Source organism: Megachile rotundata, chromosome 1 (assembly GCF_050947335.1).
Source record: "Megachile rotundata isolate GNS110a chromosome 1, iyMegRotu1, whole genome shotgun sequence".
NCBI classification, from domain to species: Eukaryota; Metazoa; Arthropoda; class Insecta; order Hymenoptera; family Megachilidae; genus Megachile; species Megachile rotundata.
The window spans coordinates 7,372,867-7,396,954 of record NC_134983.1 but is presented as its reverse complement, the minus strand read 5'-3'; the positions used below and the strand labels follow the sequence as shown (position 1 = coordinate 7,396,954).

At 31.2% G+C, this 24,088-nt stretch overlaps 1 protein-coding gene across 14 annotated transcripts in view; it reads right to left on the bottom strand.

The window, feature by feature from the left end:
• The window catches only part of Tomosyn (syntaxin-binding protein tomosyn), a 96,965-nt gene that overhangs the window by 9,349 nt on the left and 63,528 nt on the right, over positions 1 to 24,088 (bottom strand). For 5 of the 14 annotated variants that reach the window (XM_076537026.1, XM_012279320.2, XM_012279324.2 and 2 more), the window contains 4 exons: positions 2,298 to 2,423; positions 2,102 to 2,221; positions 1,452 to 1,577; positions 945 to 1,154 (listed from right to left, as the gene is read on the bottom strand). In XM_076537026.1, the coding sequence (XP_076393141.1) occupies positions 945 to 1,154; positions 1,452 to 1,577; positions 2,102 to 2,221; positions 2,298 to 2,423 (582 nt within the window). Of the gene's footprint in view, positions 1 to 944; positions 1,155 to 1,451; positions 1,578 to 2,101; positions 2,222 to 2,297; positions 2,425 to 4,172; positions 4,630 to 18,347; positions 18,394 to 24,088 lie in introns of all 14 variants that reach the window. The other 9 variants (XM_012279323.2, XM_012279331.2, XM_076537042.1 and 6 more) reach the window with 4 other exon arrangements.

Here is a 24,088-nt window from a genome sequence, read left to right as displayed (position 1 = left end):
ATTTGACAATATGAAAATTTGACAATATGAAAATTTGACAATATGAAAATTTGACAATATGAAAATTTGACAATATGAAAATTTGACAATATGAAAATTTGACAATTTGACAATTTGACAATTTGATAATATGACAATATGACAATATGATAATTTGACAATTTGATCATTTAATCCTTTGATCCTTTGATCCCTTGATCCTTTGATCCTTTGATCCCTTGATCCTTTGATCCTTTGATCCCTTGATCCTTTGATCCTTTGATCATTTGACAATTTGACAATTTGACAATTTGACAATTTGACAATTTGACAATATGACAATTTGACAATTTGACAATATGACAATATGATAACATGACAATTTGAGAATTTGTCAATTTGAGAATTTGTCAATTTGATCATTTGATCATTTGATCCTTTGATCCTTTGATCCTTTGATCCTTTGATCCTTTGATCCTTTGATCCTCTGATTCTTTGATCATTTGACAATTTGACAATTTGACAATTTGACAATTTGATAATTTTACAATTTGACAATGTAACAATTCGATGATTTGGTAATTTATGAATTTAGAACAAAAATTTATGAGTTTGGTAATTTGGAATCCGGAATTTTTGAATTTTGGGATATTTATGTTTTAAATAATGTAAGATTTTTCGAATTATCAATTCACACATCAAATTTCATTCATTCATCGTTATATAAATATATCCAAGACACACACATTATCACAACGTTCAACCAAAGATTTGCAATCATATTCATCAATCCAATCCAAATATCCATCCCTTGACATTGCAGTCTCCATAAATCATTCTCATTGTACCGTCTTCAAGAACACTTATTACCCTACATAAAAATTCGTGAAGAAAACTCGTTCAGCTGGCAATACAACGAAAGTTACTGTAATTGCAATAAAGAAGTTCTGCCACATTATACGCACCTTTCAAAGTCGTAATTTCTGCTTTGATCACAATATGGGTCTCAGTCAGTTGTTGTCTGTACATACAATTTTGCGATGGAAGAGCAACAACTCTTGCTTGTTTTTCAGATACTAATACACCGAATTGACGATCCTCGAAACCGTCCCCTGTAATTACTTGTGCGTTCATCGACGGCGACATACGGCTGTTTGTACATTTACCCTGGCTTTCTGTAACAATAGACACAATATTTTTTTTAAAATAAAAAACACCTGTACAAAGCAGATTTCTATGTAAAATAATACACTTTTCGACAAAGTTTCATTAGGGTAGATGGCCATTATGAATCGATATGAACTGCAGGTAAAAGTAAGAAATTAATGATTGCTGGCCAAAGTTGACCCAGTGAACATAATTGGTATATCCTATTTATGGTCTCCCCCTCGTTTTCAGTGGTACATTTTATAATTTTTATTATGATTTTACAAGAACCTTCAAATCATTAAATTACGAGAAATAAAACATACTGTTGCGCTCCTTGCTTTCTGCACTGTCATCTCTCCAGGACTCGTACGAGTACGGAATTAGAGCACCGTTACAATCCAGGAAGGATATGGACAAGATACTTCCTTTCAACTTGAATGTAGATCCATCTGCAAAATATAAAACACAGATCTTATCTTGTGAACCGTATTCACAAAATTAATAAACCCAGGACTAAACATAGTGAATGAAATCGTTTAGACATTTCTTTTTAATCTCAATACATGCTATATTTATGAGAATTAAGCAAAATATTTTCTTTGTTGAGACAGTGTATCTTCAGTGCTATTTCAAAATTACTTAACAAGAATAATGATATGCTCCCATTAAGAATACAAAAATAAATTATTTTATGTCAACCCCTTGTATAATGATTTGTTAAGTGTGTCAGTCAGAACTAATCACATATACAATATAAAATAAACAAAGAAGTGTTATAACAATTTGTTATCAATCGACTATACAAATTCGTCAAAATCGTCAAGGGGTTAAAATAAGCACATATTAGACTTGAACTCCAAATTGAAATATATTAAAAATTCGACTAAAATTCATCACGAAGTGCCTCACGAGCCTCGTCAAAATAGTATAACTGGTTAAATAAGCACACAAAGAAAATACGACTTCCACTTACTGCACGTTGAAACAACAACTGGATGAGCATGTCGTTCTCCTCGAGCTGGCGTATTAAATATCACCGTTTGTATAGATCCCAGTGACGTGCCGATCCACAATGTTGGCACAGGAACGGTATCTTAAGAAAATAATGTGCAACGTGAATTACTGGAATACGAATAATTTGAAGAGAATCATTAACAGCAGGTTTATACCACTTTTTTTCGTGTACGAATCTGCGAAGATAAGGCAGCTTATGGTTTCCGTGGTGATGTTCTCGAGCGACGACATACTGGAGCTCCTTGACCGTTGAAACGAACTGTCGTATTTGTCTACCCGACCAGCAGTATCCGAGAACAAATGGAAAATTAAGTACCAAACACACGATAATCAGCAACGTATTCTGACGAGCATGCAACATCTATCATCAAAGTACAACCCTGACACGTTTAGCGTTCTCTTCTTAACGGACCTCGCTAAAAAGAGATCGGTCAGAAGGTAAAAAATAAAAAGAATGTACGTGTATCAAGTAGTGACACACCAATGACAAGACTAGCGATCACAACAACAACAATAATAATAATAATAACAGCGACAGCAACAACAACATCTATCACGACTAGTATCTCTCTTGACAGGACAGTTCACAGAGTAACATCTTTCATTCGTTGCAACATTCATCAAGTTGATCGGGTGTGTAGATTTTTTTTTTCGTCGAATCGAAATGACATCGTGGTACATCGTAGACGTGTTATTAAATCGAACAAAATCACGAACTCCATTCTTGTTCAGCAAAATTACATTGATCTTAACATTTATGTAGCGTTAACAAGTGAAAAGTATGTCCTATATTGAGAATCATTCGTTTACTGTCATCTGTTTAAACTCGAGTACAGGAATCGAGCATAATTGTTCATAATTCTTGTTCGAAAAGAATTATTTTCGATTTTACATTCGATTCGGAAAGGCAATTGTTGTGGACGACTGCTTATACCGGAATATTATTTGTAGAATTATTGCACGTTCGACACAATTCCACACTCTCAAAGGCGCTTCAAAGCTCGAACATAATCCTCTGCCTTAAAACTTAAAACATACGGGTTTGAAATAAACATAGACAATTCACACTCTATAAGAAATGAAACTTTCAGTAGCAAGATTATGCAATTTGCATTAAAAAAAGGCATTCACCAACATCCCTGAACTCTCTAAAAGTCTCGCGTGCTCGGTATACGAATAAGCACGCGGATGCAGAAGATTTTAATAAAAATCTAACCGTATTTCCTCAAAATGTTTCTACTAAACAGCGTGACAGGTTGTATTAATCTTGAAGAAATAAAATTCGTTTTTTGATCAAAATCTCGTGCGCTTCGTTCCGTGTTATCGTACACCGAGCAAGAAAACAAAAATAAGATTAATTGTAGTGTATCATTAGGCCACATCTATTAGAGGAAAGAAGCCAACTGAAAAATATGAGGCAGACAGATGGAAATTGGACAGATCGCGGAAGAATATTCGTCGTCAGAGGTGCAGAGTGAAAATTAGAGATCACGTAAATTCAATGATGTGCCATTTCGTGTTCTTGGAGAGAATGGTTTGATTAAGAGCGAAGTAAACAAAAGATACGATGCAGAATAGTAAAGTCTGCCGAAGTGTCACGTATCCACACTGAAATCAGCAAAGACCAGACAGTATTTGTTCATCGGACACAGTGGAAGAGGACACGACAACAAAGACCAATCTTGAAAACAACAGATAAAGGGTGAAAAGTATAAAAAAAGCAAAACAATATGAACACAAGATCAACTAATTTTCCGATATATCTATTACGGACGAAATAAATAAACGAGAACGAAAAACACTGTTCAAGAGGTCTCCATAGATCGCAGCGAACCTATCGATAAAAGAATGGTTCTAGTGGAGAATGAAATGAAACCAACAGAGCGAAACGAAGAAAAAAGCGTTCAGAATAGAGTTAGACTGTCATTCAGTAACACAGGAAAATAAAAGGTAGTCGAGGATCTACGGTTAAGTTTAGTAATAGTAATTGTAGGTAGTAGTAAAAGGTATAATTCGTTTAGTGATACTACCAAAGCTGTTATACTGTCTGGTGTTGGAGAGGATATTCTGGTAGTTCAAAGAAGGTTGCGGAGTGGTCGAATAGCTTCGTATCTCGCCGCTACGGTGACTAGAGAACAACGAAGTCGTTGGAAAGTTGTTCAACGACGAAGAATCCAGTTCATAATGGCTGGTAGTTGTACTCAGACACTTCTGGAGCTTTCTGATGCCTTGAGCACGAGTCTGACGTGGCTCTATCGTTTGGGATTTGCGAGAACTTGCGTTAGAACCATTGGAATTGTCATCGGTGCTAGTTACTGTACTGCGAACAATCGATCGAGGGGTGCTGACACCACTACCCTCGCTATCGTAACCACCATCACCAGCAGCGTAATCACAGCTACTATTATCGGCGTTGTCACCTTTCTCACTACCACCAACCACCACCGTACCTCTTCGCGTTATCGGCAACATGCACATCCCGTTCATCTACAAATGAACGACAGATCAAAACACGGAAGAATGAATACCATCCACCTGCTCTCGAGTTCTATCCGTATAACCAACGTGTTCGAGAAGACTTATATTTTATTCTTGCACTTCTAAACTACCCCTCGTCACTTTCATCATCGTTGTATCCTCCTACATCGACCGTGGTCTGAAATCGCCAGAAAGGAGGAAAAATTCCTCTTTTCAGAGCCTACTTTCTTTAGCGAAAGGTTCATTTTTTCATCCTCGAATGTTTATTATGTCACACTTTATATAGGGCTCTTGCAAGGTTATAATCATCCACGCATTGCGTGAATTGCATGTGTTAGCACGCTTTTGTGATTATTTAGTAAAAATATATTGTCGAGTTTGTAGTGAAATGTATTGATGTACAGAAAGGGTGTTTGCCATCACAAAAGCGCAATTTGCAACTGTCCATACGGGCAAAATTGCCTGTTCGTCAAATTCAAAATGAAATCACTGTTCGATGGAAGTGTTGTATGTAAATGTGGGGAGACAAACGTTGGTCGAAATTTGCATCGAGATATAAAAAGTTTTATGAATTGCCGTGTTCACGACAAGTGATTGCGTGATGTGTTTACAAAGAGGGACAATTTTATTTTTTTGCCAATAAAGGTCTATGTACCAGAATACGTTGATGTTGATGTCAATGATTTTGTTGTAAATAAAATATGTTGTACTGGTTTATATAATCGTCTAGAGTTATCATTTTATTGATCTCGAATTTGTCTAAAAAATAGGAGTATTTGAAATATGTTATTTTTGCCTGTTATCGTTTAGATAAAATGCACTTAGGATATTTATTGCAGAAACTAGTTATACAGTTCAGTTACTTTTTCTTCTGTTTTATACGAGAAGAAGAATTACTGTAATACATTTTTATGTTAAAAATTAAGTCTAATACAGTAAATTATAAGGAAATTCTTTTCGTGTAAATTTTTGTGTTCTCTTCATGAGTTAGAAGTTTTAAAAATTTGTTCCTAGAAATTCTACTTTAAAACTGAGCCTTTAACAAAGGTGGAAATATTAAAATTAATGTCGCACCAAGCTGTTACAGAATTCGTAATGATTATCATCACTTTTAAGATACTTTCGTTGATGTGTTTTAAATAAAGATACTATAAGAAATTTATTTGTGCTGAATCACTAACAAATTGCAAATAAAAAAATTTCAGAGACATTTCTTTTTCTAGTCAAGGTTACCTTCATTCCTTTAACATCCTATATTGTCTATGAAAAGTTGTAAATAATATTAAGGCAAATTGAATAATGTTGGATAAAATACATTTGTTTAATTATCTACAAGTACAACTACATTAAAAATGATTTTCTTTAAAGTTACACATTAATTGACATTTCATCGTGACAAATTGTTAAGTCAGTAAAATGAAATTTATAAAGATAGCGATTTCTTCCCTCTTTTTAGCGATTTCAGACCACTGTGTGGCGAACCTTTCGATAAGGGAAATTATAAAACAAGATGGCCTTCCAATAACATTCGGCTCACTCTTAAGTCTGAGGCATTATCTGATAGATGAACATATGAATCTCGTATTCATATTTCTTTTATTACGTTTTAACCTCTTCAATACTATAAACACGTAAACGTATCTGATAAGTGACGCTTTTGTCTACTAAAATGTATTCAAGTAAAGAATGATGGATCCCTAATAATTTAATGTGATAAATATGTAATAATGTGATAAGTATAAATATACGAAATTTTCAAATGGTTCTAACGAATGATTTGAAACACAAAATTATTGTTACAACGCTCTCTCGATAAAAATATCCTTGATTAATTCGTCGAAGAGTTGCAACTACTTTTAGCGCTATAGATGGTAATGGAATTATCGTAAACATAAAGTGCATTTGCGTCCATTTGTCTCTGTAGAAGACACGAAAGAATAAATTAAATTAGACTGTTCAATAATAAACAGCGACCGCTTTAATCTAGTTATGAAAAATAATGAAATGTAAATATAAGACATAAACATAAAGAAATGCTGTATGTGCTAACTATGTGAAGGCGGAATATTTGAATATCTTTAATCCTGCAACAAATACTATATGAAAACAATCATTCAATTAAAACGGTGAGCGAGTGAGCCAGTATGGCGTTATGTAATCTACGATCTCACAAATTAATAACACCATATCTCTTGTTCGTTGGCCCTGATTATACTAATTCGTATGTTTATCCATTTTGTAATGCCTCAACTGAAAAGGCAGAAAACGACCGGCCGAAAGTCACTATTCTTTTATTTTTCCCTTTACCGAAGAAAGCCATCAGACTCGTCGGTGCTCGTTTAGTAACAATTGACAGAATTATTGAATAGCTCAAAAAGTTCATGTGATTAGTACTCAGAGTAAGAAAGCTAGAGAATAAGTTAATTTACTTAAAAAATTTACTTTGCTAATTTACAGCAAAAATCGCTTTAGAATATCCCTGTCTATAGTGAAAGTAGAATTTTATTATTAAAATTTCAGGAGTTAGAAAAAGTTGTGAATATTTCAAATGTAATATTACACGTTCAAAAAGCTAAGAATAATAACATTTTTAAGAATGAATATCTTTTAATTTATATAAAATTTCTTATCAGAAAACCAAACAACTGTTGTAGATTAAGCACAGTAGGAAAATGGAGACGAGTAAAGAAAATAACAGTGTAGAATAAACTTCAGAATTGATCAAAAAAATTTAATTTGTCTAACCAAAACGTAATTTACCTAAAATTTAAATTATCTGACTACCAGTTTATAAAGTATGATACAGTTTGCGTGAACAATTTTAATATTTATGAATATAATATTAGAATAAAAATATAAAATACAACCGAAACCACATGAACTTTTTGAACCAGTTAAACTATTTCTAAGATGTACATTGAGCCGAAACTGATCGTTTCAGCAATTCCTGTGAAGAGTAATAACATAATATATACAGTAGCAATTTTTGAGTGTCGAAAGTTACGAAGATTTTCGTGACCATTAAATCAATGTTCAGTAATACTAGAATACATTATCATTATTGTTCGGTATAAATTTCTTCAAAACTCCTCGGTGGCGTGCTTAATAAAAAATATTACACAATTTTGTAAATACTTCATAATTTGATAAAAACGCTGATCTGCTTAACTGGATGAAGTTAAAATAATTATTTATAAATCCGCCGAAATTTCGCAGACGCTCCTTTGACGTTTTCTTCCGTTCACAATAGCTTTATCAATTTTAGACCTAAATATATATATTAATTTAGCAATATTCGTGCTGGAACAGCGATCTTTAATCGAATGTACACCTTTTCCTCTTAAAAATAAAAAATACACCGCTGAAATTCCTAATAAATTCTGAAAACGCAGGTATTAAGCCAATTTCGATATTAAAACTGTTTCCCTATTTTTTTGAAAAGTGTAAGAAGATTAACGCTTAAGATTAGAAGCATTTCGTTGGTGCTTCAAATGTCATCTGAAAATGGCACAAGTCTCGTATCAAATGATTAAACGTGTGAAATTAGAATATTTAACCCTTGTTCGTAGTTAGAAGAATCTGTTTAACTCTAACGTTCGCTATGTGGAATATTAGCATACATATATGCAGAGTCCTTTATAGCAGTCAGTCAATATCAGCGAAAAAAAGGATTCTGATAAACACAACTGACAAAAGCGTTATCAGCTATACCCATCACAGACAAACATTATATTACGTCGAAAAAGAAGGAAACATGGTAGAAAAAAAAAAGTGATGTATTTCCGTCCTGTTGTTACTGATAATGCCGTAGCCATCTGTGTCGTTATTATTATTACTATTGCTACTGCGTGCAAATTATCAAAAAAATATCGAAAAGCTTCGAGAAAAGCGGTATTATACCGAGAGAAAGGCGTCAAAGACAACAAATCCTATGATTAAATGTTACTTTGTACACATACCAGAATGAGAGTAATCAGTATTATACATACGTACTGTGCAGGGATGACAAGTTGGCATCCGGGATGGCACAGGGGCAAGAGGGGCATTCCGCTTGCACTAATTCCGACTGTGACCTTCCCGAAGCCTCCACCTTTAGTTTCTAACCGGTTGACATTGTGTATAATTTCTACACTCATGGCTTCCCTCAGTTAACACGTTCTCCACCATTTAAAAACCCATTCTATTTTTTTCAATTCGATATATTTTGCAAGACTTTAAATTAATGGCTGATAATAAGAAACATTGTACATTGACATCCAGGGAGTTTCATTAATTTTGCACAGCATGATTTCTATTACTATTAATAGTACTAAAACAATGTTCATATTATTAGTATTAATAGTACTAAAACAATGTTTATATTATTAGTATTAATAGTATTAAAACAATGTTCATATTATTAGTATTAATAGTAATAAAACAATGTTCATACTATTACTATTAATAGTACTAAAACAATGTTTATATTATTAATATTAATAGCACTAATCATATTCATATTATTATACAGGGTGCCTCACAACTAGCGTAGGTCCCCGATATGGGGATTAGCTGTAGTAAGGAAAAACACGGACCAATCAGAGTGCGAGGATTACGCCCACTCCGCCATTAGGTTCGAAGGTGTCGCTCTCGCGTACGCGCATGCGTAATCCTCGCGCTCTGATGCGCGGACGCGAGAGCGACAGCTTCGAGCCTAGTAGCGGAGTGGGCGTAATCCTCGCGCTCTGATTGGTCCGTGTTTTTCCTTAATAATTCAAAAACGAAACTTCAAACTCCATTTCTGCAAAGAGAAATTTTATTCAGAATCACGTTAGCTACCCCCCATTTCAGGCACCTACACTAGCTGTGAGACACCCTGTATAATAATACAACCCTGTATACAAATGGCATTCAAGTTACTTGTAGATAGAATTTGAAATTGCCGTATTTTATACAATATATCAAATTTGTGAGTTCCATTAACTTTTTGCACTTCTATGTCGAGTGTGGCTCTACGTCAAATTTGTCTTGAATTTTATAAATAATTCAGATAAAAACATTGCTGCAATATATATATTGTCACTTATTTTCTACTTATAGTAAATGCAAAATATATTTGTCACATACTCCACTGGAATACATTTTATTCAGAACCCCCTTCTTGATCTATTCCGTACATTAAGGAGTAGGTAAAAGAAATTAAGGAGTGCAAATGGTTAAAATAATCAATTATAATTCGGTCGTTCAGATAATGAAGTTGTAGAAACATAGAGATTGTCACACAATTCAACTTTTTCCTAAACAAGTGTTTCCTACGTCACTAAATACTAGATGTAACCCAATTTGCACACCCTCTATACACGCTGTATAAACACGGTAGAGAACGTGTTAAAAGGAAGTAGAGAAGTAGTCTCTGACCACTCTTCAGTGTTTAAACTCTAAACTCTGCCACGTACAAGTTGTGTATCTTCCTATTCTCACTTAAGGAATAAGAGTTACACGAGTGGCAGGAAGCAGTTCTCCCCTATACTTCCCTTCACCGCAGAGGGCCGTAAGTACTTGCTGGTGTACACACTCTACCCTTTATTAGGAAGAATGGCAATGTAGGGAAAGGTGCTCTTGCCACTTGTTACAGCACTCGAGACTTATCACGGATTATACCCAGTTTTCGTCAGACTTGTTCAAACTTAACAAGCAACTTGACTCTGGTCGTCTCGACGGCAACAAGTGTTTAAAGTAGAAATTCTCAAAAGGGCAACGCGGACCACGGAGGACTACTATCAAGATGATGGGCACACCAATAATGGCTCTTACAGTTCAACACCTCTTACAGTTCGACAGCTCTTACAAATTGATAGGCGATCACTCGGGAAAGGGAGAGAATAATAGGTAGATGAATATTTAATAAATTTAACACTTTGCACTCTGTTCCCTCTGAGGGGACATTTCAAATGGCAAAATAAACTTTCGGAGTGCAAAGGATTAAAAGGGAAACGATTGCTACTAGAGCAGCTGCATAAATAGATTTCGTGTAAACAACCCAGTTCTTCAGGGTTCTGAAAGTATACCAATATGCTGCACTGCTAGATTTTTTATCGTCAAAAACAGTGAAACTAGCTAGGTTCATACATCTTCAAAGACAATGACTATTGGCAACGTCACTGACATTGTGACTCACTATCTCTGAGACAATATCTCTAATAACTGATAGCAGTTGAACTGTGGTATAGATTTATAGCAATTTCTCAAAACTTGATGGCACTTGGGGCCCGAGTTTTAAACAGAGCTTTAAACAGACGAGTCTTGAAACGGAGAGATTCGTTCATGGTCACATTTTGAGGAATGTGACTTATACATGTATATGTAAACGATACGCTGGCGCGAGAGGTACGAGTGTACAGTTGTATACAGTGTATAGGTACACTTGTACAGTTGTATGTACAGTTGTACAGTTGTATGAGTGTATGAGAGGTACTATTGCAGTCTTCTTTGGTTTAGTCAGTTACAGTCAGAAAGCAGTAGCTTATGAAGTTGTTAGGGTATCTAATAGTAATGTGCTACTACTGTATTAAAATCTCTATGATCTGTTGATGATAAGGATTTTATTACGAAGTAAGCTTGAAAAGTGAGCTTGCTGGTTATATCTTTGATTAAAAAATTGTCAGAAATATATTTAAATACATCACTGCCTGGACTTGTTATATGAACCTGGGGTTTCTTAAACGAGAAATAGTAACAAACTCTTCAGATTTGAAAAGAAGGTAGTCTTTCAAAAGTCCAGATTTAAGAAAAGTTTCTTCTTTAAAAATCTTTAAATTTGAGAAAAATGTTGTATTTCTATAAAACTAGTATCTATAAGCTCACATGTGTAATACTTAATTTCGAGGATGGTACAAAAGATTTTAATTTGGATATTCTAGGTGCTATTGCTAGTCAAGTATGAAAATCTTACCTAAACGCGTAATACGTGATAGTTCTCAATTTTTGCGAGTGATAGGTGCACCTCTACATCGCCATTTTCTTTAAAGAAACATGTTCGACATTATGTACTCTATGACAGGAGTCGACTTCAAGCAGGTATATTACAAAAACTCATTACTTGTTTTCGAATACATGTGTTTTGTTAATGTATACTCTAGTAAAACTATCCATGAAAATTTGAATATTTGACAATCTATAAAATGCCCTTTCTTCTTGAAGATTCTTTCATTTAATGTATATCAGTATGTGATAACTGTTTGAGAGGCAATATCATCAGAAGTAATATCATAAATTCTTCAAAGTGTTAGTTGTTACTGAAATATTCAGTTGTTGAATAAAAGTTGCTAAAATGTTGAATAGTTGGTTTTCCTTAGATACCTTGAGGTTAAATAATTTTCGTCTATTATCCTCACATGGGATGATAAATACTAAATATTAATAGTTAATATTTTAAGAGGATTAAAATAATTGTTCAAAGTACATCAGATCACCCGATCTATCTGTCTCACTCGATCTCAATGTCACCATGTTCAATTTCTCCTTCATATACGATATGATCCATTTCTGCCAAACAGAGTACTTCTGTCCTGTCTTTGTAACGGCAGTCAAGGGGAATCTATAGGGGAAGTACTCGAACTAATTGGATCAGCGTTATTTCCGAGTGCCAATTTGCCATTCCTGCACAGTATATACATACGCAGAGTCTCCTACAAGTGTCGACATGAAATATAAGGACATTTCTTCAATTTTATAGAAATATGTTTCTAAACAGACTTCCATCGTTCACACCAAATATTATAAATTTTTTGATACAAGATTTTGCATGAAATTCATATAGGATGTATCATTTAAATCGATTTACTCAAATTGAATATCTTCGAAAACGCTGACGTTACAAGGATGGATGTTGACAAAAATGATATGTTTCACAGGGAAAAATTTCTGCTAAAAGTAACTTTCTTTTAGAGGAAATATGAAGATATACTTAGTTTTTCTTTCTAATGAAATTATATTATATATATTATATACTATATACTATATATATATAATGTAATACATACATACAATATACATTATCTAGTACAATTTTTATATGAACGTATGAGCACGTCTAATTTCTATATGAACATATTAATTTACTTATAACAAAAAATTAGTTTAGGAGATTTTTTGTAGAACTTTTATCTGAAACCTTCCCTCGTCAACATTTCCGAAAATATTTGAGTAGATTTAAACGGCCTGTATGCATATTTAATACATATTTTAAAAAATATTTGACACGTACTTTTTTCACCTAAAATGATTCAAATCTAAAATATGAAATCACACCACAAATTTGAGGCTGAAAGATGTATTTTTCTTAATATTTCAAAAATAACTGTCTTAAAATTGCGTGTTATTAAACAGCAAATTTAATGCGCAAGTTTTCCAGAATGTTAAATTGCTTAAAAAGTATATTAAAATTTATTCAGAGATTCTTAAGAGAGACTTAAGGACTGTTAACTTTTTATGTTAATTTTTATATGCAAAAATTTGTCAGCGTAAATTAACGAGATACTTCGAAATTTTTAATTAAATTCTTCTAATAAAGTAGAGGTTATATTAACAAAAGTTTGCGAGAAACGGGTATAAAATAATGATATTTTGTTCAGTATTCTTAATTAATCAGTGCTCTGATCCCATCTTTAGACAATTTCATATTTTTCAAATTTGTTAACCATATTAAATTGGCATTGAAAGAATACTCGAAGTATTTAAATCAAGTACATTTCCTAATATAATTTATTTTAATAGAAAAATAGACTAAAAATTGCTATTTGTTAAAACTGTAAGTGACTCAACGTTTACAGTTTTCCGTATAGAAAATAAAGCTTTTAAAAAGAAGATGTTCGTCACCTTCAAGTGCGAAACAATCATGTTAAGACTTATCATGAAGAAAGCTCAGAACAAGTAAACTACAATCATATTAGTCTTCGATAAAAGCGGAACGTAATTTATTTCCGATGTCGTGAAAGAAAGGAAGTTAGCATTTTTAATACCGTAAAAGCAAGACTGCGAAAATTGAAGATACATATCCAATTACATAAATGAAAAGTTGATGTTGACAGAGATAGATCATGGAGAGTAAAGTGATCGTCGCATACACCACATCTGAAGTACGTTAGAAAATCAAACAACGAATGAGACAACATTCAAATCTAAATTGCTGATTGTGAAACTTTAAATAAACTAATAAATCTAGAGATTTGGGAATACAGAAATTGGAGGGTGTAGGAGTTTGGAGACACAGATATTTAGGAACTTTGCAATTAGAAGATGTGGAGTTTGGATATTTAGGAATGTGGAAGTTTGAAGATATAAGTGTTTGAGAGCCTTGGGATTTGAAAATCTAGGCATGTGGGAGTGCACAAATTTGAGATTAAAGAAATTTAGAAAAATAGGAATTTGAGGGGGTAAGAATTTGAAGAGATATATGTTTAAGGGCTTTGGAATTTGAAGCTTTTGAATTTGAATATTTAGGAATATTGGAATTTGGAGATATAGGTGTTCGGGAATTTTGGGATTTGGGTATCCAGGAATATAAAAATCCACAGATTTGGGGGTAAAGAAATTTGGGGAACTAGGAATTTCAAGATTTTGAAATTTGAGAATACAAGAATTTGAAAAACTTGATAAATTGAGAAAACTTTGAGATTTTGAGGAATTAGAAGTTTGAGGCTATAGAGATATAGAAATTTGAAAACATCAGAATTATAAAACTGTCTAATTTATAAACTTAAAAATTTAAAGAGTTAGAGAACTTGTGAATTTATAAATTTAAAAAATTTAAAATTTGAGACTTCGAACACTTGAAACCTTAAACATATAGAAATTAAGAAAGTTTCAAGTTTAAATATGTGTTCTTATTTAAAGAAAACCTATGTTGCACCCGAAAGTACATCCTACAGCGTACATCCTACATTTTGCATGCTGTAACTACATGCTACACGCTATAGGCTGCACGCTACACCCTACATCCTGCAATTCACACACTGCATGCTGCACTCTACATCAGTGATGGGTAATCGTGTCTGCAAGGAATATTTCTAATAAATTAATAAATTGTTACTGATGTAAAGTAAAAAAAATAGATATCTCTATATTTTCGAATTTATGAATTAAAAAACTGTATATTTCTATATTTCCGAATTTTCAAATAAGTATTTCAAAATTTCGAAATTTAATATTTCCGTATTCTTGAATTCGTAAATTATAATATTTAACATTTCTACGTTTCTGAATTTCTAAATTAAAATATTTGATACTTGTACCGTTCCTGAATTTGTAAATTATAAAATTAGATATTTCTACATTTCTAAATAAAAACATATTTAAGATCTTAACATATCTATATCTCTGAATTGGTAAATTACAAAATTTGATATATCTGCATTTCAAAATTTCTATTTTAACGCTAGAACTACCAACCAGTCAAAATGACTGGTTTAAAATTTCTCATTTTATATTACCAAATTTTATTATCATGATTTTATGGAAATTTCTGTCATATTTTATTGAGGTAAAAACGAGTTTTAAATGTTACTTGATGCTTTAGTATTTAGTCGGCAGTTCTAGTGTTAAAAATTCGCTATTTCCATATTTTTGAATTTCTAATCTAAACGAACTTGATCTAAACGAACACTTCTCGTTTAAAAAAGAATCTTTAAAAAGTTGAAGAGACTTTGAAATTTTCACGAATATCCATCACTGCATGCACCGTGTACACCGGTGTTCGTGCCGAGCCTCGTATTTCTTAACACTATCTTAAAAAATGCTATACGCTATGTGCTGCACATAACACGCTACGTACTACACATTTAACGCTACACCCTATAATCCACACACTACTCTCACTCTCAACGTTAATCCTAGAACCCTAAATCAGACCTGTCAAAGTTGTGTCCCAAAACATTAGGGTGCAAAACATTATACAATAAACTTCAACTTCATTTTGAAACTAGGAGAAATCATTCACTCTACACATTTCACAATTTTTCTTTCCTTCGAATGTATCTATATTTATTTCACCTATAAAATTGCATTTTTCTTCGCTTCCTCTTTTAAAGTACTGTACTATACCCTACAGTTGCATATTATACAATGCAAAGCGAATTTGCTATGTCTAGGGAAAATATGCTAACTAAGGTGAAAGAGGAGAGAGTGATTTTCACTTGTAGATATTTAGTTAGCAGGTTTTCAAATTTAAAATTTTAGAAATTTAAAGATTCAGGCATTTGAAGATTTGTGAATTTGTCAGAGTCTACAGTGTTGGTATGTGAAGATTTGGTAATTCGGAAATTAGGACAATTTGAGAATTTGGAATTTAAAAAATTTGAAAATTTAGGAGTTTAGGAATTTGAAGATTTGGGAATTTCGAAATTTTTTAATTTAGGAAGTTAGCCTACGAGTGTACACTATATCCTACCAACAGCTGATTCAATCCAAATGATCCCTGAATTATAATTACACGAAACGATGAACGTAAGACTAATTATTTATTATCTGTCTTCAAAAAAGCTAATACTAAATCAAACTAAAATAAAACAATGAAAAGATTGTTAGATACAGCAAACAACATCGGAAATCTCCAGTTTATCAGAGCTTTCATAATAAGAAAACTACCAAAAGAGGAAATAAAAAAGTAGATAAAGTAAATTACTTTATATATTAAAAAATGCTCTTCTACTGTTGGATTCATAGACTACACGCAGCGAGGAATTTATACAAAATTCCACACTAAAACTGTAAATATTTGTTAAATATCATAAGGTAGCATGTAATTTTTTTTTAATTATCAATCTAGTATATAACTTTAGGATATGCAAATAGTTTGCAAAATTTCTAACTAAATCTCAGTCTTAAGTTTAAACATCTACATTATAACAATTTAATAATTACAATACAGATCGATGTGTAACCAAGTTTCTTCACAAGGATATAAAAAATATATTTAATTAAATATTTCGAAGTATATTTAATTTTGTTTGTAGTTCATGCTGACATATTTTCATTGATGTAGATCTTACAGAAATTGGTAAGAAATGCATATAAAAAGTCAATGACTCTGAAAATATTTTCTTAATAAATTAATATTTTGAAAAGCTATTGACGTTAATAAATTCTCAATTTAAAAACACAGAATTGTTGATTAATTTAAATAATTTTCCTGGAGGTTGAGTAATTTTTGAAATATTGACAATATGTTTGCCTTCTTCAAACTTTAAGCTTTTTAATAGTATATAACATACTACTTCTTTATATGTATATAAACAGATAATATAACATATAATGTATAAACAGTTATTATTCTGTAAATTGTTTACCCCGATTAGTTATTGCCACAGTAGTATTTCAACAATATATGACAAATATAACAGCTTTAAAATTCGTTCATAAAATTATTAAAATGACAAATTCAAGTTAAAGTATCTCTTAAACTAATCTCCGACGAAAAAGTGTTAATACTTTTTCACGGAGAATAATGAGCGACGTAGATTGATGTATTAAAAAACATTGTTCCATTAAAAAAAATAAAGTTGATCTTTATATGTCTTCTACGCTTTCGTGTGCAAAACTCGATTGACACCAAATTGTCTCCTTTGAAATTATTTTATTCTTATTCGAAACATGTTTTGGTATCATGAATAATTTTGGAGATATTTACTCGGATCGTTTCCAATGAACCCCCTGTACATCTGTGAATTGGTGCAAGAAGCATCAATATCACAATTCGTGAATTTAAATTGATAGCACCTAAAGATATACATAAAAAATTTACTCCCAAATAATTTTTAACACAGGAACTTTTACAGCTTGAAATTTCTTTTCAAATACAAGAACAGAGAATTGAAGATTATGTTACTTGTAGCTTTTATAAATGGTTAGGTTAGAACCATAAGTGGAAAAGATAAGAGGCTATAGAATTCTGATGTTGATAAACGCTGTTATAGTTCCTAGATAGAATTTGAAATTCTATTTTATATATTGAATGTTCCAGTATTTTAAATTCTATCACATTTTATAAAGTGACTATTTAGTTTGACTTATTTTTGCAACGTGACACAAAATGGTACTTTTATGAACTTTTATGAACAGATGAAAACTATTTGTAATTTGTAAATTTGAATAATGTGTAAATTATAAGAAAATTGTAGTTTGCTTGAATAAACATACTAATACTGATTGTATCACAATTTAGCTTAAATTGCAGGATTACGTTTATGCAGCTTTCTTCTCCGTCTCTATCCTTTGCGTAGCATCATTGATTAAGACTTCTAATAAAAAATTACAATTGTACAGTGTTACATTTTAAAACTTATACACGTTTCCCAAAATTTGCAGTTTATCATAAAAAAAATTTGTAAATAAATAAGAATTAACTATCTGAGAAATTAAGTAAAAAAAACCTGAACAAGTCCTAATCCTTAAAACTTATGTAGCTAAAAAGTTAGACACGTTGTTTTCCTATAAAATTGGAGTCTTGAAAATTTCATGACGACACGTGTGAGACTGTACACTTGAAAATGGGATGATCAGGAACATAAATACTGTCAATACCACCGGTATCGGATCTAGTAACGTCTATCGAATACACACACACACAGAAGTGAACAATGCGAATAACTCGATGTTACCTATAATATCTAAATAAACTCTCAAAAGGAAAATGTACTTTTCTCTCGGTGATAAAGACAACTTGTCAAAATGTGAAAAACCTTATGTTTTACCTGAATCAACCTTGCTGTCGGGGAAGACCGCAAAACTGATTTGAACCTGAAAAAGCGTTAATGTAGAATCTCTTTACATTCAAAAACAGATTGCTTACGCTCAAAGAATATATGATCGATTTCTTGGGTCATTTTGGATCGAAGAAAGTATCAAACGTTGTTATCTGTCGTTTTAACATTCAATATAACACTCCTTTTCGCTTTTTAATACGGTTGGTGTCTGTACAGGGTTTAAACGAGTTCAACATAAATTCAGTCGCAAAAAAACAAACTCACACGATGGAATTATTTTTAACTACGCATTCCAGAAACTCGTTTTGAATATACAAATGCTGTTACACAAAGGTATCTTCTACGAACGAACAAGGCATTTGGGGTACAAGCTGTTGCAATACAGGGGGACTATATGTATATTGTTGCGTGTGATACAATATATGTATATACACACCATATAGAATCATATATCGTTGCATGTGACACGATGTATGGTTATATAGAATGATCTACCAAAAATGGGACATCTGAATATGTTTTTAAATACAAAATTATGAAAACATCTATCAATGTGAAGTAGTACAACTCCATAGGATAGGTTCATAAATTGTTTTCTTTATTAAAATTTAAATTTTGAGATTTGAAGATCGCTGTATTCCTTAAAAGGAATATTTTTTTCACCACAAAATTCAAAATTCTAATGTGAGCTACTCTAACACTATTCACAAATTTTCTCCGACTTGCAGCCACCTTATGAAAAAAAGTTTAGAACAATATTTGCAGGGTATGAAGTGCACAATAGATATTAATAAAGCAAATTTTGAGAACTGTTTGTTCTCTTGGCAAAGTCAAGGTCACCTTGGGTTTTCTAAATAGGAATATACATTTTTTTATTTATAGCATTAGAGAATATCTAGACGAATTCAAAACACATATTACATGATATTTTTATTGACATATTACTCGATTTACAGAAGTGGAAATGTGAAGTACTTAGCTTTTGACTTTGGTAGTGTAACCATTATTTGGTTCCAAACAGATTACTGAATATAAACACGCAACTAGAATGTAAGAAAAATACACTTTATTTAATTACGTGTTCAAAATATATACCGCCTTCCATCACGTAATATTCCGGTCTTTTACTTCATATTTCCACTTCTGTAAATCGAGTAATATGTTAATAAAAATATCATATAATATCTGTTTAGAATTCGTCTCGATGTCCTCTAATGCTATGAATAAAAAAATGTATGTTCCTATTTAAAAAACCCAAGGTGACCTTGACTTTGCCAAAAGAACAAACTGTTTTCAAAATTTGCTTTACTAATATCTATTGTGCACTTCATACCCTGCAAATATTGTTCTAAACTTTTTTCATAACATTTAATACAAAATTCAATTTTGACATCTTTACATTTCCAGTGAAAATTTGTTCTTTTCAATATTTATCTCGTTGAATTTGATATTTCAAGAACATTGTGGTGACAGAAATATACCAATTTAAAAAATATAGTAATAATCTTCGAATTTCAGTAAATATTAATTCTTTATCGAGGCATTTGGCTTAATAATAAATCGTGTAACCTTGTAAAAAGATATAATTTCACTATTTTGTGTTTAAGAAAATATTTAGGTGTTATATTTTAAGTGTACCACCCAGTATATTAATCCTATTTTTAACAGTGTCGAAATATTGGAAAATAGCAATCAGAATCCATTGAATTCCATCTTGAATATGTTGCTGTTGGAAAGTTATGTGAATGGGTAAATCCCATGTAATGCTATGGACAGAAAAAATTTCAAGTTTATCGTCGAAAGAAGTATTTTATACGAAGTCAAGATCTATGATAGTTATTTGTTAACTCAAATCTTAGTGGATCATTTCAGTTTGTTATTAAATAACATTATTACAGATTCATGTGATTAATACTAGAAATGAACTGTATATAAAATACAGTGTGAAATTAAAATGGAATATACATTCAGAACGTTTTTTTTTATTGAATATAGTAAAGAGCAGTATTTAAAGGCTATGAAGAGTTTATTCCTTTTATTATATGTATAATTTAAAGAAACAGTTAAGAGGTCTAGAACAGTAATGGGTAAGTGAGTCTGAAATTTTATAAAATTCCTAAATTGAAAATTTTTGCAAATTACTAAGTTTTGAAATTTGGATATTTGAAAATTTGAAATTTCTATACATAATTTTCAAATATCCAAATTTCAAATTTGCTAAATTAATTTTCAAGTTTCTAAACTCACAATTTTCGAAATATCCAAACTTATCACTTCTATATTTTCAAATGATCACATCATAAATTATCAAACTTCGAAATTTCTAAACTTGGAAACTTCATAAATTTATATCCTCATCATTTCACGTAAGATATAACTACACCAATACTCATAAACTCTTCAGCAATTAATTTGTCAACCCATCGCTGTTCTAGATAATATTTATTCAGACTCTATGACCCTGTCTATGACCCTTACAGTTTCATATGTCTTTTTATAAACTGTATAAAACACAATTATATGAGTCAATAATTTGATAGTACTAGTTTCAGTAGCTTTATTCCGAAAACAAATACGAAAGTTATAAAATATATTGTCAGATAAATATGTAACTTCAAAAACATTTTTTCATTGCGGTATGAAAAATTCATATTTCTCCTATATATTATTCAACTATTTTCGTTAAAACTTTTAGATAATAAATTAATACAATGCAGAGCAGAAAACATACGAAACTTTATTTCCTACAGTCAAGTATAAAGATAATAAGATAGGGTATAATATATTATATTAAAGTATTATAAGACAAAGTTTAAAAAACACACACATAGATCTTTTTCTTAAATAGTTGATGAAATTTATTAAAATTAATCTTCTGTCAATGTTGTACGTTTCACGTTTAAACATCTTCGCAGCATTATAGATTTAGTTAAAAAATATTTTATCTTGATTTATTAACACTAACCGTACCGGCATATAATATATACACATACTTTTAAATTAAAAATAAAATAGAAAAATACAGAAACAAATGGTAAAACATAGAATGTACATATTAATTCTTTATCTCCATCAAAATCGACATAAATTTCAAGCAACACATCGTAACAAATTTTGTAATTAAAGCAAGAAATATGTAAACGGTTATTGAATTGGTTTGATATTACTGTTAATCTTGATATTAATGTTTGAAATTAATTTTAAACTAAAACAACGAATTTGAATCGCCATTTGAGTGCAAAGGTTTTATTCTCATTTATAATTGGATTTATTCTGGACTTGTTACATGTAAACTTTAATCCCCCGTTCAAATTTCTTATGGATTTCAGACTGATTGTATAAATACAGTAATGTCATGTTAACATAAATTCTACAGAAATTACAGAAATGGTGACTAACACTTAAAATTACGTAATGAACAATTTTATTTCCAATATATCAAATATGAAAATAATTAAATGAAAAAAAGAATGAATATTAAACGAAAATAACAGAGAAATATTATTTTTGAGAAAATTTAGAAATTGACTATGCATAATTATTAATGATTGAAATTTCTGTGTTTAACAGTAATTGTCGATTTTCATTTCGAGAATTTATGTGTTAATTGTCCAGGGATAAGATCGTATTTAGTGGTTCTTTTAAACTCTGAATTTTGGAATTTGGGAATTTGGGAATTTGACAATTTAGGGATTTGGAAATTTAGGACTTTGAAAAATTGGGAACTTGATAATTTGGGAATTTGGAAGTTTAGAAATTTGAAAAGTCGAAAATTTAGGAATTTGATACTTCAAGAACGAGGAATTTGTGGAGTTAGAAATTATAGCACTATAAAATTTAGAGAGCACGAAATCAGAAAGTTTAAGGGTTTTGAAAATTTAGGCGTTTGAGTATTTGAAAATTTGGAGGTTTCAGGACTTGAAAATCTCGAAATACAAAGATGTAAAAATTGAAAGGAGTTTAGAGATTCAAAAATTTGGGCATTTGATAATCTGAAAATCTAAAAATTGTAAAAATGAAAGATTTGCAAATTGTAAATTTGACAAACTGTATGTAACGTAATTTCAATTTTGGAGATTTATTAGTTCTGTATTTTGGAAAGATGAAAATTAAAATACCTTTCAAAATCTCGAGGGCAGATTTCCATACACAGCCAAGTTTCAGGAGTGGAGTAATCCACAATGGATCCATAGATCCATAGCCCTAACAGATCCATTGTTTAATAACAAATAATTCCAAGTTACTTTTCTGAAAACAACTTTGAAGAATTCTTCAAGATATTGTTTTAACTCGACCTAACAGCTCCTATACTAACTCATAGCTTTGGGATCGAATGTATTAAAGAAGAAGCCTATTCTTTTCAACATACTCTGCATACCTACACATCGCTGCATTCTAATTTGCCTGCATTTAACCCTTATTCAAATGAAGTATTTAACTTATATCAATAATCAAAATTTCAATATATTAAGTATTATTATGAGATTACTACAAAGAGTAAGTACAGTTTATTTTTAGAGTAAGTTTCTAAAAATTCTCAATACTGAATATTTTTCAATATTGAAAAACTATCTACTGGATTATATTTGTAATTAAACGAATAACGATCAGGTAAGTAATCTCCATCGAATGAAGCTTAAAAATTGATAAATTTAGTATTCTTTACAATTCAACGACACGATTTCGAATGGTCCTAATAAAAATTGACTGACTCTTATATTAGACTCTACATTTTCTCATGAATCATTAAAATTTGATGGTTTATTCCACATAACAAAATATCATGTTTGAAACAAAAAATTAATAATGAAATAAATGTTAAAAGAAAAACTAAAACAAAAAGGATGTTTGCTTCCAACGTTTTTCTTCAAACATTTAATTTCGTAAAAGATTTATATGTCATAATATCGATTATTATGAATTAAAAATATTTTAATTAATTTGGTGATTTATAATTCCGTTTCATTTTAGGTTTCTTTAGGTACATAATCTGTTATAATCTTGAACAGAAAATTGAAAAATAAAACTTGAATTTAGAAAAAATCCGTGTTTATATCACAGATCCGATAGCCAGTTGAAAATAAATCTACTCGATAAGAAGAAAAACGAGATGAGAGCGGCATCAAAAGTTATAAATGGAACTTGAGATGATCAATATATGTATACTGTCAATACATATTTCGATATTGTCAATATTATTGAACATGTGAGGAAAGATATTGACATACTGTCAATATTTAAGTACTGAATAGTTTGTTGGAAACCGAAATACTATTTCTTTCTTAAAATCGGATTTATACTATCTTGAAACTAAAATTGTCAATAAATACTTAACAAACGAGATCAATTTAACTAAATTAACAAAAGTGATTGTCAACAAATACTAACAGTATTAATGATATACAGGGAGTTTCATTAACTCTGCACAGCATGATTTCCATTACTATTAATAGTACTAACAATGTTCATATTATTACCATTAATAATACTATGCATATTCATGTTATTATAGGGTGTCTCACAAGTAGTGTAGGTCCCTGAAATGGGGGGCAGCTGTAGTAAAGAAAAACACGGTCCAATCAGAGTGTGAGGATTACGCCCAGTAGTAATGCGTAGTATTGCAACGCGTGGTAATCCTACGCGTAGTCATCCAACGCGTAGTAATACAACACGTAATAATACAGCGTGTGGGTAACCAACGCGCAGTAATCTAGCACATGCATATCCAA